We start from the raw sequence: 16994 nt of genomic DNA on the forward strand, positions 1-16994 counted from the left end.
GTACAAATGTGCACAAGGGACATCACTGCTTCATTGCATTTTATTTAAAAAAAAATCATTGAATTAATTTACTATCTAAATAATAAATTATTAGATGAATTAATTTACTGTTTAAATAAATTATGACAGGTCTGCACTATCTTTGGCTGCCACCCTCCTCCCACCCTCTTTCTAGGGCTGCCTGCAGCCCACACAAGCTGGAAAGCAGAGCAGATTCTGGTGCAGAGTAAGTGAAAATGAGAAGGACAAGCACTAAGACTCACATGTAACTACTGTTTTCAACAACCAATATGTTCTTCCCTTTCAGAATACTGTACACAATTTATTGCAGATCACTAGACAGCTTCCCTCCTGTTTATGTGAGTTTTCCTAATGGCAACTAATCTCAATTAACCTTGAAAAAACTATCCTACAGTCTTTAAAAGAAATAGCAGCTGAAGAAACTGAATTACAGATAAAAGCAAGGAAAGCTACTGAAGCACACTCTCAAAGTAAATAGTATTATCCTGCAGAGAAAAATGTAAATGGGCAAGTAAATTAAAGGCTTAAATGTGAGAAGACCCTCACTCAGTCTCACTTCATCTTTTTAATGTATGGGGAAGTTCAACAGTGTTTTCAAATACAGTTTTTCAGAAGAGCTTAAGTGTAACTGCTAAAATACTGAGGATAAATTTTGTTCAGAAACAATTTCATATAGAGTGGAGCTTTGTCTGCCTAAATACAATCAGTTATTTTAGAATTCATATTACAGTAGGATCCTAAAACTTAAATGGATAAGCTTATTCATACTAAGAAGGAAGTGAATTATTTGAGTACAAGATAAAACTGACCCAAACAAGATCTGCCACAAATAAGCCGATTTATTACTTTTTGGCAAGTCCCATACAGCATGAGCAAAGATCTTTCACTCACTATATTAAATTATTCAACTTTATACAAACTGTAAACATCTTCAACATGACAAACTCTTGGTACAGGTGTTCCCAGCTTCTGGCATCTTTTCTCTCTCAGTTAATCAAACAAAACTGAAACCCAAAAACCCCAAAGAACTGCATATCTATAAAATGCAGCATGTGCATTTTATATCACATCAATTCTAAGCAATGCAGAGAACAGTACTTATTATTTTTAGTGAAATTTCTAATGGTACTATGAATAGTAGCATTTTTTTTCCATGCTGTTGTATGCTATTTTTTTTGTTTAAAATTAAAACCACCATTTTATACAATCAAGGTAGTAAACCAAATTTTTCAGTAAGCCAGCTGGTTTGGTATATAAACCAGCTATATTTGTTATACTGTAACAGATAAATAAGAATGTAAAAACTCTTGATCTGGTTAATACTTTGTTTTCCTGGCAGGCACCAGCCTGAAGAACTGCTTGTCCAAAAACTCCTGCTGTAATTATATGATTTTTTTTACCCACTCTCTCTCAAAGTGCTTTAAATCAGACATAATCTGACCCATAAAGTGATCACTTATCTCCCTCTTAAGTAAGAGCAGATTTTTCCAAGTTCCAGGAATGTAAGTCTGCAGGCTAGCTTTACTGAAAGACTACAAGATGCATACTGCTAGGTCATAATCCTCAAAGCAGGGCAAAGGTGTTTGATCTTTTCATGAACCGCTTTTATCCAAAGCAACTCAGTAGAAGTAAAACACAGACAATTCTTTTATTGTCTAAGGCTTTAAAAAAAATTTCTTGCTAAAAAAAATTTGCATTAAAGCTTTGGTTTCAGTATGCTCTTAATTTTGAAGTCACATTTACAGAAAACAATCATTTTCTACATTTCTAATGTAAAAAGTCAAGCCATATTAAAACCTTTCAAGTCTCTGTGCATTGTAAGAAGCAATTAAAATAAACTTAATTCTTTTCCAGATCACCTTCAGTCACTGACAAAACCCAAGGTGGTTATTTCTACAGCTGTGTGTAACCAGCTGTTTTAAGCATTATAAAACCTTACACTTTAGATGACAAAGTGCTTAGATCAGCAGATCCAGAAGTTATGAGTTCAGATGAGTTTCAATACCTGAAGTGAGGACACTGAGGAGCTCAAAGTTTTTTGATTCACCAAAATGCACAGCTGAAAGACTATGGAGAACTAACAGTGCAGTTAACTTTCACTGACAGTACAATGTACAGTCCTAAATAACAATGCTCCTCCTACACTGTTCAACTGCAAAATAAAGGAAAAACCCTACATCAAACCTTGGTAAAAATCTTAAATGAAAGTCTTTAAAAAGATTGTGCAATTTCTTCAGTCAAGCAAGATATTCTGCTGCTGGATTTACTTCCAAATCTTCTCTGCCCAAATAAAGAAGGGAATCAATACTACACTGTTGAAATTAGATCCTGATAGAACTACAGGAACTCTGCAGAGGATATTCCATAACCAAAATACAATCACTTATTTCAAATGCCTGAACTCTTCCACTATTATGAAAATCTGTCAGAAATAATGGAGCAGGGAACTACCTTCAGGTAACCTTAAATCTTCAGCAGAAATACAGATTAACCAAAACAAATTTTTATTACTTGATATTTTCCCTGCAGCATTGAGAGGAAGCTCTATTGAAAAAAACCTGATCTACACAGCCACCATTTTACAGATCTTCTAAACATAATTAATACCAACAAGTTCACAATATTGTTGTGTGGTTTTGTTTTTTGTTTTGTTTCATTTTTGTTTCAGCTATTTCTGATTCATAGTCAAACCTTGCAGGTCTTTTATTTTTTTTCCTCATTTACAATCCATTCCATTTACTTTCCAGTCTTACTGGGAATTTCCTGGAGCCCAGCACACCACGATGCAACTGTTATCCATGTGAATGTACAACTTTTGTACGCTAGCTGCTGTTTTCTGTAGCAGCATCTGTTAGAACTTTTACAGAATTGTAATGTTCTCCTAATCCATAGGCATGCCTCATATACCTAAAAAAAAAGTTACAGAAATATGTTCAGTTTCACAAAAAGTATACATCATGCCAAACAGTAGCAGCACTGGAAGATAATTTAAATAAAGCCAAGCCTTAGCAACAAAAATATATAGGATCATTACACAGAAGAGCATTAATAAAGACAATTTTAAATTCTGGTGACTTCCAGGCAGTTTGACAAATACTCTGAAGAAAGAAAAAAAAAGTTTCCTCCATTTTGTATCAATGGCATTATTATTTTGTAATTATTTAACAGGTAAAATGACCTTGCAGCATTGTCTAAATCAGTGACTGATACACATCAGACACTAACTATAATTTCTCCAAAATAAGAGTGTCAATCACAAACAATTTCTGACCTGCACAACCATTACTCGAGCAGTGTTTCAACATCAGGTGTGTAACAAAATAAAAGAGCAGGTGAGAATCAAAGCTGAGCCCTCTTCTACAGAAATAAGTGCACTAAATTTAAGTGATAAAATTACATACTTACACAAGTGTTATTGGTTTGCCTGAATACTCTTCACCAACGACAATGGGAGGAGAATCCATTTGCACTACTTCAATAGGTGTTTGTAAAATGTGTGACAAAGCCCTTAGCTTTAAGGCAAAAACAATTTAGTAATATGATTAAAGACAATATAGGCAGGAGACAGGAAGACTATGCATTTCATTTTAGCAGACAGTACAAACATAACATTAGTATCTTCAGAAAATAAACTTTATTAAAATAAGTAAAATTACTTTAACTTTTAAAGTTTTAATTTAAAAAAGATTGTCTTAAACTAATAATTGCTTAGAGGATAGAACATTGGGCTAGTTTCATTAATTTGCTAACTGTTCTTTCATAAAATTAAGACAAACTAAAAGAAATACATATTTTTGAAGCTCAAGTTCCTGTTTACATGACAACAACCTAACAATACTCCCCCCACTCCTAGTGTCAGTCTTTCTAATGATATTTATACCAAATGAATTTACTAACTCACATGTTGTCAAATACATCAGAACAGTGGAGCACCATCAGAAAAGATGGTGGGAAAACAACATATAACCACAAGAAAAAGTTCTTAATAAGCTATTTATGACTATGTTCCCTTAGGCCTTCAGATATTCTTTCTAAAGAAACCCTTTTTTAAAGGTATATTCATTCACTTCAGAGTTTCACAAATAAAAGTTATACTTACTTCCAGCTGACCACCCCATGCAGCTGTATTTGCTATATCATCACAGTACTTCTCAAATTCCTCTGCAGGGAAAGAAAAGACAACTTTTAGTACTTGTCTTGTTTGAAAACAAGCAACTGAGGAAAAACACTGATTGTGCAATGAAGAACTAGAGCCAGAAAAGTACAAACACATTATAAAGTAAAATATATATGTTCACTGAAGAAAAGCAGAGAAAAAGAGCTGTCAAAAAAAAAACCCCAAACTCATTCTGTTTTAAAAAGAAAATTTCAGACTGAAGAGAGGGATAAAAGAGTATAAAGACAAGCACAGCTAATACTTTAGTTTTTTTATTCAGAGAACAGGTAACAAACATGAAGTTGCATAAGGTTTTCTTCCTGTTAAGTTTCAGAGGATATTTACAAACTTTAGAAAAGAATGTGACAGTGAGTAGTATATCTAGATCTTACATTAGCCAGGTAATGTTTTAAATATCTTGCAACTGCATATAGTTAAAGAGCTGGCTAGCGTTTATTTAAATTTCCAGATTAGCTGCCTTGTTTTTAACCTCTTCTTCTCAATAGTTCCTTTGTAAATAGCTGAAGAAAATCTTTTCAGATCACATTCTACACAAACCAAGTATAAAATTTGTAAATTACAAACCCTCAAGCTTTTAAACCTTACAAACATTTTGAGAAAGAAAGAATCTTCAGATTTTCTGAAAACTGCTCAGAATGACTTTTCATTCTTTTCCTTTATAACAGAAATGCACAATTCCCTGTTGCTGTACAGAATTTTATTTATTCTCCTGGGACCCATTTAACCTGTGACAATAATCCCTGTCAACATGGGAAAGACAGCACCCAGTGACCACACGAAATCCACAGCAATGACTATTAAACAAATGTAGCATTAAGTTAAGGAAATTTATGCAGTCATTTTTGTGCTGCTCCAGGCTAATGAATAAATCATGTATTGCTCAAATAAGTACATAAACTCCGTTTTTACTCATCCTACACCGTTGTTCCACACAAAAGTTCTTTATACTTTTTATTCTACTTGTAAAAAATTGTTTCAAAATACTTTGCAGTGGAAAAACAAGGTAGAATAAGAAAATGCATCTATTTGAACAATTATAAAATCGATTTGCTTGAATTTCACACCCATTTTTAACAGCTTTCCTGTGTACATTGAAAACACCAATACAAAACTTGACAAGAAAATGACCCCAACCTGGCAGACAAGCTGTTTTTAATAACAAATCACACCCCAGAATGAGTTCACATCATCTAGTAACCAGTAAGTTGTTTTGTTTTGTTTTTTAATGGGGAATAATATTTCCTAGATTAATTTTAAAAATTAATTAATATGAGATTCAGGTGTACCAAGTCTCACATCAGATCATAATTCTGTGTTCCATGGAACACAATAAAGTAACAAAGTTATAAATACCATAAAAGTCCCAATTCAGCTGTAACTGAGATTTATCAGACACAATAATAATAGTTTTTAAAACCTCATACGCGTAAGTCTTACCTCTGCTATACATATCTCCAGTATTAGGGTTTGTAAGAAAAGGCAGGAAGTCATCAAAGTGACTTTGCATATACTTTGCTGTTTGGTTCCTCAGAGTTGCCACAGTCCAGGAATTTTGGTGATCCTTGAGCTGATCTTCAATAGCTCTGTACATGCAATGGCCATCTGAAGGGATTTGTTTAATCTCTAACTGCCTTGCTGCCAATAGGGAGGCAAGTTTCTGACTTTCAAGATGTCTAGCACCTGTTAAATTTTGTATCTCAGCTTCAGCTATTCTTTCTTCTCTTTCCTTCTCCAAAGCAGCTTTTTTGTCCTTAAATTAAAAACACATAAAAATTACATCAAATGCTAAAATTCAGAATATGCTTGTATGGTTGTTGGCTTAGTGCTTGCTTCTAACTCTTCCAATGTTTTCTCAGTACATTCTTATTTATAAAATATTTGTAAACCCAAAATTTAGCAAATGCTAAGTGACCAATATATCCTAACTGCCTCCGACACCACACTTGAAATTATATGACAAGAGAAATCTTAATTATATAAACATGCAAAATAACACTTTATAGCACTCATATAAAGACTATCAATCATAGTCCTTTCTCCAGGATCAATTATTTCAACACTCAAGTAGGGGAATTCTAATTAAACATCAGAAAATACCACTCTCATAAAGAAGTGTGAGATCTACCAGTTAATACATGACTGCATAATGGAGCTCATGCTATGAAACTGAAAATTCCTCAGGAAGGTACTCTACATCACAAAAGACTGCTCCTAACCTAAAGGATGGATAAAAATGCATGAAGACAGTACTAGTAGGGATGTAATAATACAAAAAAAATTAGTTTCATAGAATGTTTCATAAGTTCATGCTGATATTAACAAGGGAGCAAGAACCAAAGTAAATAAGCAAGTAAAAAAGGAAGGAGTACAAAGAATTATCTTCCCATTTTCAGAATTAAACTTCACCACAAATCAAGACTGAACTGGTTTAGGCAACAGGAATATAGGAAAACTAGACCAGAGTTCCTGGTTTGCCTAGATAGGGTGCTATGAATTATGAACAATCTTTTAACATGTTTGTAGTGATCATGTAATAGGGGATGAAACATGCAATAAAGCAGTGTACCCCTGACCCTGACCCAGTATTCATGCAGGCACAATGATTCTGTTAATCCATCACAACATTTGATGTTTAACCAGATCTAAGCCTAACAGACAAGACACTAAGTAACGTTTCTCAACAACTCAATATTTTAAAATAATTTCTTCAGTATTGATTCTCTTTTGTTAAATGTGTAAAGTACTACTAGTTGCATAATTTCCACATAGAATTTTAATTCAATTGCTTCACTTCTTTAATATTTTTAGTGAAAATCTTTCGAAAATCATTTGCTTTACATGATTTCTCTTTTTATAGCTCCCATTTTCCTGACCTATTCTGATTTCTGGCTCATAGCTGAGGGTAGAAAAGTACAACTACTTATAAAATCCTTACATATTTCTAGGCAGCAGTTTAACAGATTTTAAGGCGCCCAGTAGATACTGCATCAATACAGAATTACTCAGGTAATGTCCCCTGTAAAATTGTTTACCTTTGGCTATTACAGTTATGTTTAGTTGAACATGAAGTCAATCAGTTACTTGCAAAATGTTTAACATGAAGTCATACCCGCCTCTTCTGTGCTTTTGATATTCGATGATGCTGAATCTGCTGCTCTACTCCTTCAAGCTCTATATTTGCAACCCCATCAGCTATGGAATCTGTCTAAAAAGAAAAAAAAAAAAAAGTTAAATGTTCTTATTAGTATAAACAATAACAAAGATATGCATCTTCTCTGAAGCAGTTTTAAGTTCTCTTCCAGAGTATTTTTATGAAGTTTAACCACAAAGATCCGCGTATATCATAGAAGCCATCAATGCATTTCACATCCCGAACTATCATCTTGCATTTCGTTACTTTTCTACAGCCCCAACAGTTATGTACATCTCAAATTTTAGCTGTATGTTCTCTTACATACTGGAGTGTGAATACTGCTTACTGGCTGAAAGGAAAAGCTTTCCTCACTATGCCAGCCATCAATAAGTTCTGTGAAAATTAAAGCAAAAGGGTCTATCTTCTGTATCAAAGCATAACCAGCAGTTGAAAAAAACAGAGTTGAAACTTCTCAAAAAAATGACAAACCTAACCCAGTAACTGTAAGAGCCATACAAAAAAAATCAGTTACACTGTTGACAAAACTGCAAAACAAAACACACTGGGTGAGTCAAACAGCTGTTGAAGGTCATCAATACTTGAGTAGTTTACACAGGATAACAAGAGTGGCAGTATAACAAGAACTTAAAAAAAATTGTTCTCTAAGATAACAGAGTTACTCATGTAGCCTTAAAGGCAACACCAAATACTACTTGTGCACCTTTCCCCCTTACTCTACATTTCATTTCTGTTACAGCTTGGCATTTGTGATTTTCCTTGCGAGTCTCATCCATGGATTCAGTAACAGACTAAATACTGCCATCGAATTTTGTCATGCTTTTGCAAATTTATATTAAACCTGCTTTTGAACTATCTTTTACAGTGATTCTTTAAGCAACCAAACTACCCTCTCAACAGTGCTCAACAACAAAAATTCCCTACTGTTACATGCTCCTTCTATCACTGCCTATTTATTCTAAGAGCTAAAGATTTCCTAAGTCTCAAAGCTACTAATACTCTGAAGAAAATTATAACTACTTTGAAGAGTTATTTCATTATATTTGTTAAAAGTTAAAAAAGCCCTAACACAAACTGTACCCGTACAACTTCAGCTGGAGCCAGGGCACATACCTTATTCTGTTCAGGTGAAGCTTCCTTCAGCTGCTTTAATTCCTCCTTGTGCTTCTGTTCAAGTTCTGCCTCGAGTTTGGCAACTTCATCTGCCAGCTGTTTTCGTCTCTTCTTATCATTCTTGGGAACAGCATTTTTCATGCCTTGAATTTTTGCTGTTAGAGAAGCAGTGTAATAAAATATTATTTATTAATATATACTCTATGGTCATTACAGAAAATGACTGCAAGTCACACAGAAAAACGAATTTACAAACATCAACAAATCAGGGTAATAGTATAGCTGTGAGACTGCCGGCTATAATCCTCACGTTTTCCAAATGGTTATATTTTCTCTTAAAAGATGCAAACTGCCTTTTCTTTCTCTGAAGAAGAGAATAATTACACCAGGCTACTAATAAAAATACATATGAACTTCATCAGTGCAACAGACTTTAGCCTGCTGCCTTCAAAAAGATTATGAGGGCATCAAAACAGCAAATCTCACATGAAAGATGTGCAATTTTTTAATCTCACGAGCAGCAGATTAAAATTGAAAACTGAGTTTACTCATCCTTAAGACAAAGCTTCTAAAAGCAAAAGGGATATTTGAAAACAAAAAAATTAATTAAAATCCCTAAGTATTTCTAGGCTGTAAGTCAATGCTTCATTTCTAAAATCACAGAATAGTTTGGTTAGAAATGGTGTCCAGAGGTTACCTAGCTCTGTTTCCTGTTCAAAGTGGGGCTGAACTCAAAGCTACATCAAGTTATGTTTCAGATGCACCTAAAATTTATTCAGATGACTGTGCCTATCTCCAGGGATGGGTATTCTGCAACTTTTCTGGGAAACTTTTTTCCTAATATTTAATGATTCTTGCTATGAAAATATTTTCTCTTATTGTTCTCATGAAGATGTTTTTTGTTGCCCTTCAGCCCGTGTATCTAGTCCATACTCTCTACTTTGACGAGTCTCCATCCATTGCACAGTGGAAACTACAATCAGATTCCCCTAGTCTTCTCTTCTTTTCATGTGTTCTTAAATGAACACTCCTGATACCTCTGTCACTTCTGTATTCACTGTTTTAGAGTAACAGCAGCAATTATTTAGCACCCTGCTTGCTATTCATCACCTGTAAATTTTCCTGTCCTTCACCCTCGACTGACACAATTGAGCTGAAGATGATGGCAATGATAATGAAACTTTTCAAAAGGAGGCAGGAAGAATGCTTATACCGATAGATTTATGTTAAGCATTCAGCCCCACAGATGAATAAGCTGAGTATGACAGAAAAGCAGCTTTGTTCATTAAAATTAACATAACAGAGGAGAAGGGAATCCAGAACATAAAAGGCACACACAAATACACAGAGGAGAGTATGGGTGGTGAAAAGGGGGGAGAGGGGCCGTGGAGAAAAATACCATCAACCAGAGAAAGTGTTGGATTTTCAGAGGTTGAGATGCACCTTGTGTTAAATCTTACAAACACTTTTGCTCTCTGGTAAACAGTTATCAAAGCCCATACCAGGAATGTATTTTTCTAGAAGGCAAACGTGCCTATAAGTCACTGCCTCTCCCACTGGGAAGAATGGGGCTCTGCCTTGTGTTTACCCCTCCCACCATTTGGTAGTGGAGAGCTACCATTATCACCTTCTCTAGGTGTAAAAACCCTCTGCTCCTCCGCCACTCCCAATCAATGTGCCATGTACCCCAGGCACCTATGACAAAGCTTGATTCCTACCCCTCTTCAATTTCAACCAAATCTGAGCGAGGAACAGGCATCTCAAAACAGTAAGTTCCTATAGATTTAGTGACACTTATGTAACCTGACTGCTCTCTTCTTTAACCCTCTGATAAAAGGTTGCAGATGGGCCGATTTCATTACATACCAAAAAACCAAACAAGGAAAAGGCCGTATCAATATATTAACAATGAGAAAGGCTTGTCAAAAATGTTATAATAACTGTGAAATTCAACAGAATGCGCCTATCAGACCTCCTTAATTATATCAATATATTGTAATAGTGTAGGTCAAATATCGTAAAGTGCTGCAAGTTCACACTGAAGCACTGTAAGATCACACAGGTATTTTACTACAGATACTCTATTATGGCTGGACAGGACACGAAAATTCGGTTCAGGTCAACTGCACTTGAAATCAAGAAACCTAAAAGGCTGGGCAGAAAAAGCCCCTAGACAAGCTTTTCAATCTAAAATGCCTTAAAAAAACCACACCTTCTTCAACTTAAAACCAAAGTACGAAAACGCAAACATCACGCCAATGGCCCAGCATGAATTAAGTCACAGCTCCCTCACATCGCCCGGCTCCCAAGGCCAGGGCGAGGCCGGCAGAACCAGCACGGCCCGGCCGCCCCACGCCGCCGAGGCACACCCCATGCCGCCGAGGCACACCCCACGCCGCTGCCCTCACGCCCCACGCCGCCGAGCGCACACCCCACGCCGCTGCCGCCGTCCCCGTCCCCCTGCTAGAGCACTGCCAGGGCTGCTCTTCCTCCTCCACAGCCGCCGCCGTCCCTCCCGCCCCTCCGAGCCACTCGCGCTGGGAGGGAAGCCGGGGCTTCCTGCGGGGAAGGCGGCGAGCGGACCGAGCCTGGCCGGCCCCGCGTGTCCCCAGCCCGCTCCCCGCCCGCCCCGCGCCGGCCGTGGCGCCCCTCACCCTGGAGCTCCCGCTTCTCCTTGCGCTGCCGCTTCACCAGCTGCTGCAGCGGCCCCTCGGGCCCCGGCTCCTCGTCCCCCGAGCCCTCCATGGGCGCCCGGAGCCGGCGGGCGGAGCTGACCCCCGACCCCGGCGGCAGGCGGGAGCTCGCTGCGCTTCCGCAGCGCCGCCCCGCCCGGCGCCGCCTCCGCCGCGGCGTGAGGGGAGCGGCCGGCCCTGCGCCTGCTCCTGCTCCTGCTCCCGCTCCTGCTCCGGGGCTGGGCTCGGCTCGGGGCGGGGCGGGGAAGGAAAGGGAGCGCTTGGCTTGTTCAGGGGCTGCGAGCTGTTCTGTCCGCTCGTATCTGCGGGGTACTCGCTCCTGCCGCGGGTAAAGCACTCCCGTGGACAAGTCCGCGCTAGGAAAAAGCCGTACGTTCAGTTCAATCCTGTTAAACAGGAAGGTGAGAAGGGAATCGGTTAGGGTTTTTACGCAATTTATCACATTAAGGAAGAAAAAGAAATTAACTTGTTCATTTCTGTACAAAATACACAGTGTGCAGCGTGTGCCAGTTTTTCTCGCGAAGCTCAAAAACTCTAGAAAGGCTCACCATTTTCTCTCCTCACCAATGTGAAATTACTCCTCAGAAAGTGAAACATTTTTGTTACGGTAAAAAGCCAGACTTCGTGTTTGGGGTCAAATCAGCATCTCAAAGTGAGAACCATGAATTGCGTAGTGAAATGCTTTGCTGTTCGGTGCAAGCGCCAACACTGTGGAACATTCAGCTGACATGGACAAAATACAACCTATAAAAATTAATATTTTAGTGGTGCTTAAAATTGCTCAAACTGAGCAAAAACTGATAATTGAACTGCGTTTGCCCTTAGCTCTTAAGGTCATTGCTCTTACTCGTTTTGCATTTTTATGAACAGAATGTCTACAAGAACACCTCCCTGGAGATATTTAAAAAGCAGTAAATATGGTTCTTAGATGATTTGGTGATGGACTCGGCAGTGCTGGGTTAACAGCTGGACATCATACACATCTTTCCCAACTTAGACAATTCTGAGATTCTATGAAGTATAGTTTCAAGAGTAAAAAAAGGAAACAAGTCTAAAACAGAATCATAACATCATATATCAAACTCTCTTGCTGTATAGAACCACATTTTTTAAGATCCTCTTTAGAAATATGTTGAAATGTAAATGATTTTCAGATTCATATGTCAATACCTGAAAATATAATTTTCCTTTACCTCCACCTGCTATTTCCATCTTGTTAGGATAAAAGAGATCATACATCAGCTAAGAAAAGAGAAGGAAGACAATTGCCTTTTACCTAGGAAAACAGTGTAGCACTGGAAAGTACCAGAGTGGCCTTTTAAGTGTTCTGCTAACCCAGAATAGGGACAAATCCGTTGGATTTGGTTTGATTAACACATAAGTGCTCTGTATCACTGTGTCTATGGCATCTACACATATAATCTTACATTTGGTACATATTCCTTAATATGGATATACTGTATATTTAAAATAGAATACCAGTTTATACTGGCATGTTTGAAAAACACCCCTTGCAGGAATCTCGGTGTGCCCTGGCTGGGGAAAGCGGGACCCAGGCAATGAGCTGTGAATAGTCACCGGCCCTTTGGGGACCGGCAGCACCAGCCAGGGGGTGGCCGGTCACCGCAAGGCTCTGCGGGACAGAGGAGACCCCAGACCAAAAGTCACACTGGACCACGAGCTGTGTGAAGTGCTGGTGCACAGACGGTGAGGGAATAGAACTCCCGTGATTTTGGGAGGGTCCTTCCCCAGAGGCACCCAGCTGCTCCAGGATTAAATCATTAAAGGTTAGCAGCGCGTCCGGGACTCTGCTGATACTCGAGGAGCAGGCAGGAGCATTGCGCCAGGAGCAATTGGCCGGCTGTCACCTGCAGTGACACTCTGCAGAACAATGGCTCTCACAAGGCACTTCTTGATCCACACAAATTAACTTTCCTGCGGCAATGTCTGGGAAATGGATTCGCAGGTCACATGGATTATTGTTATGTTTGGATCAGCTGTGCACGGATCAGCAGAGGAAGCCGAGCAGACGGTGACACCGGCGGTGACAGGGGCTGAGCCCCAAAGCAGGAGCCACGGTGTTCTGCGAGCATCGGCACCGCCCTGACCCGCGGGGATTAACCTCCAAAGCAGGAATCCCGGAGCTCTTTCTGCCTCGGCACCGCCCTGGCCATCTAACTTCCCTCCAAGTGTTTACCAAACACCCGTGGAGTCCGAGTGATTTGGCATTATGGGGACGTCAGCTGCCAAGGCTGAGGGAAGACAGCAAGAAACGTGCTCAGCTGTAATATATGCACTGGACATGACCCAAGCTGTTCTGGCCAGGTGAAAAGGAAAAATAATAAATAGCAAAGCAGAACTGGCACAGCAAGCAGAAGGAAACAGGAACCCCTGGCCAGTGAATGACCCGAACTGGAATGATAATACCACGGAGGACAGGGCTGCATGTCAGACAAGAGTTCAAAACCTGGTTGAAGCAATATCATCATGGGGAATGAAAGGTTAACTGGACTAAAATACTGGAATGTAGAAAGACAATGGACAACAGTCCTAGAGATTTTGGGGGCTGCCTCCAACAGGTTTTGCTAGAGAATGGGGGAGTGACTTCACAAAACTTTAATGGTATACTTGAGATTAGTGTCTTTGTAGGTCAGGCAGCACCAGACAGCCACAAGTATTTTAAGGAACATATGCCAGGGTGGCAGGGAGTAAAACTATAGAAAATTCATGTGTTGCAGTATTTGTGTGTGATGGGTGAAAGAAAAAACAGAGGGCAGAGCAAGTAGAGGAGAAAAGGGAAATTGGAGAAAGTGGAAAATGTGATGGCTGTTGCCTTGACAGGAAATCTCCAGGGGAGAAAATGAATGAGAGGAAGACCAAACACAATTAGTGGACCTAAACCAGAAAACAGAAAGAGACAGAGAATGAATGTGGAAATGCAGTGTTACTATTGTGGAAATTTAGGACATAGGCAAAGGGAATGGCCTTTCCAACCAAGTGGGGGAGTAATTGTGCAAGGATAGATTTTCACAATGACCAGAGGCCAGCAATTCCACTGAATTTCAGGGAGCCATGCAATTAGAAGTGCACAATTTGTGGAGAACACCCAGATCATCAGGGACATATCGTCTGTGAGGAGTGGCTGTCATTGTTGAATTTCTGGTAGATACAGAAGCCACATAAACTTTGCCCCAAGAGGGTCAGTAACAGACAAAGTATTCATACATGGAGCCACTGGGCAGGGGAAAAATTAAGTAAAAAATTAAGTAAACCTAGCAATGATAAAAAATAAGATTGTGCAGGGAACATTTGTATTAGTAGAAGATTCCTCAGTGTGCTTGTTAGGGAGAGATCTTCTACAGGCCTTAGATGCAAAATTGCATTTGTCACCAGAAGGAATAAATTTAATAATGGCACTGTGATTACTGAGAGCTTCAAAAATGAACAGAAGATACTAGAAATACTTCAAGTTGCATTATCAGAGTTCTGGGGTAAGACCACTAGAGGTGGGGAACTGTTGGTTTCAGCACAGCCCATGTGCATCTGGAAACTGGGAAAAGTATCCAAAACCAGATAGACCAATAATTAGACAAAGGAGTTTTAAGGCATAACACTCTTATATTGCCTGTAAAACCAGAATAGGTTAGATTAAGACCCTGAATACTTGTGCAGGATTTGTGGGCAATTAACCAACATGCAGTGACCCCTCACCCAGTGGTGCCAGGCCCCCTGACTATACTTTTGCAAATACCACTTAAAGATGGCTATTTTATAGTAAATAATTTAACAGCTGGCTTTTTTTCAGCATCCCAGTAGATGAAAGAAGTCAACCTTTGTTTGCCTTCAAACTATACTGTTAACACAGTATATTTTGTAGATGTAAAAGAACATGCAAGAGCATAAAAGAATATGCTCAGTGGTATCAGCACATGCCATCTGAAATACAGGTATATAATATATAGCCTGGAGATAAGTTTTAATTAAGGTATTCTCTAGAAAATCCAAGTTAGCACCAAAATGAGAAGGCCATATTCTTTCCTACTATGTCCTTATTTTGCTGTTTAAAGTTTTGCTGTATAAGTTTTAGGTAAGGAAAACTGGATACATTATTCTCACATCAAATGAAGAGTGGGCAATCAATCAGTTGATAAGTAAAAGACTTCTAAGAATCCTTGGTGATATTGTATTTATAATCATTTGAGTATTTGTGTACAGGAATCTATGAATTTATATTTTGCACTATGATAATCTTAGTATCCTTAATTTTGTTATGTTTGTTACTTGTAATAATGCTGTATGTAAAAACAGTAGTTAAATGCCTTGAAAGTTTTTTCTTTTCCGTTTCAATATATTAGCAGGAGGACTGTTGAGCAGAGTGCTTGGTGTGTGATGTGTTCACTGTGCCCTGGACAGCTGGAACCATAAGCAAGGAGCCACGAAGGAGCACTGACCTTTTGCCTGACAAAGGGCACGTGGACCTACAGCACCAGTCAGGCAGGGATGGTCAATCACCCAGAGACTCTGCAGGACCCAGTGAACAAAGAGAAGACCCCAGACCAAAACCCACCATTGGATCAAGAGGTGTTTGAAGCACAGGTGCATAGACTATGAGGGTATAAAACCTCAGTGATCTTTTCAGTGGGGGTCCTTCCTCAGACGCACCCAGCTCTCTAAGTTGCTGCATCACAATTAAATTACTTTAAAGGAACAGGACATCTGGGACTCTGCTATGGGAAACCTGGGGTCAAGCTGATGAGGGGAACTTATGTCTGAGTGTGGGGTGTGCAGGGAGTCAAACCTGTCAGGTTATTGGATCTACTTGCTGCAAAGGGGCTTCTTCCCAGCATTAAAATCTGGAGTGGTGCAAATGGGATTTCCAGATTGCCATCAGAATCGTCAGATAGGAGAGTTTCCTTAACATATAATCTTCTACATTTCCAGGGTTTTTTTCAGAATGTTAGAAACCACAGCAAAGTAAAAAAAAAAATCCGCTTTTTACCATACAAGACACTGTAATTAGCTGTTCAGACATATGACACACTGTCATTCAAACAGGCTGAAGTCCCCTGTGTTTTAGGAGACTACAGCCTTAAATCTTTCAGAAAAAAAAGGAGATGATGTTCCTTCCCTCCAGCAGAACTATCCCCAGTCAAAGGGTAATCACTACAGGGAAACAGTGAAGTCTCTGCACTGGCCATTTTTTTTAGTCCAGGCTTCTGCCATATCTTTAAGAGTAACCCAAAGGAATATAGAATAAATGCCAACCAAATAAATACCTCAAATCACCAAATGGACAGTGCTGAATTGATTAAAGCTAGCTTAATTTGAACAACACTTAATATAACTGAACTCAAATTTACACAGGAGTGCAAATTTTAGTGCACACTAAGTATGAGGGAGTACATGTTTGAGAACAGTGGTACCATAAATGTTGGGCAGGTCGTGCTGCACAGCCAGCTAATGATGAGTTTCCTCTGCTGCCATGAAACTTGGAATAAATGAAAGCTACTAAGAAGAGCACTTCCATCGTTAGCAGCAGGCCACAGGCTCAATGCCCCAGTTCTGGCCTGTGGCACTTGTTATCAGCCTGTGGTGAGAGCCTGTCCTGGGAACTGGAGCTTTGTGCCAAGGCGGCTGCTATGAACGGCAGTTTAATGTGAGATAACAGCAAAGGCCTTGAAAATACTGAAAACAGAGCACCCAGCGTTATAAATGAACTGATATCAAATTACTGCTTGTAAAAAACACACATCACAAGTCATGGAGACAACTGCTTTGAGCCTATCAAAGGGAAGCAGCAGCTGAGCCAGAGAGGATCAACCACGCAGCAGGAGGAGGC

General features: G+C 39.2%; 1 protein-coding gene across 1 annotated transcript; it reads right to left on the bottom strand.

Annotated features, from left to right (window-relative positions):
* Positions 1-840: 840 nt before the first annotated feature.
* Positions 841-11290, bottom strand: OTUD6B (OTU deubiquitinase 6B). Its single transcript, XM_056483730.1, has 7 exons — positions 11117-11290; positions 8463-8617; positions 7308-7403; positions 5636-5948; positions 4121-4182; positions 3427-3533; positions 841-2928 (listed from the first exon to the last, which is right to left on the bottom strand). The coding sequence occupies exons 1-7, from the start codon at positions 11205-11207 to the stop codon at positions 2844-2846; spliced, it is 909 nt and encodes a 302-aa protein (XP_056339705.1). The 5' UTR covers positions 11208-11290; the 3' UTR covers positions 841-2843.
* Positions 11291-16994: the final 5704 nt, after the last annotated feature.

This window comes from Oenanthe melanoleuca, chromosome 2, assembly GCF_029582105.1.
Source record: "Oenanthe melanoleuca isolate GR-GAL-2019-014 chromosome 2, OMel1.0, whole genome shotgun sequence".
NCBI lineage: Eukaryota > Metazoa > Chordata > Aves > Passeriformes > Muscicapidae > Oenanthe > Oenanthe melanoleuca.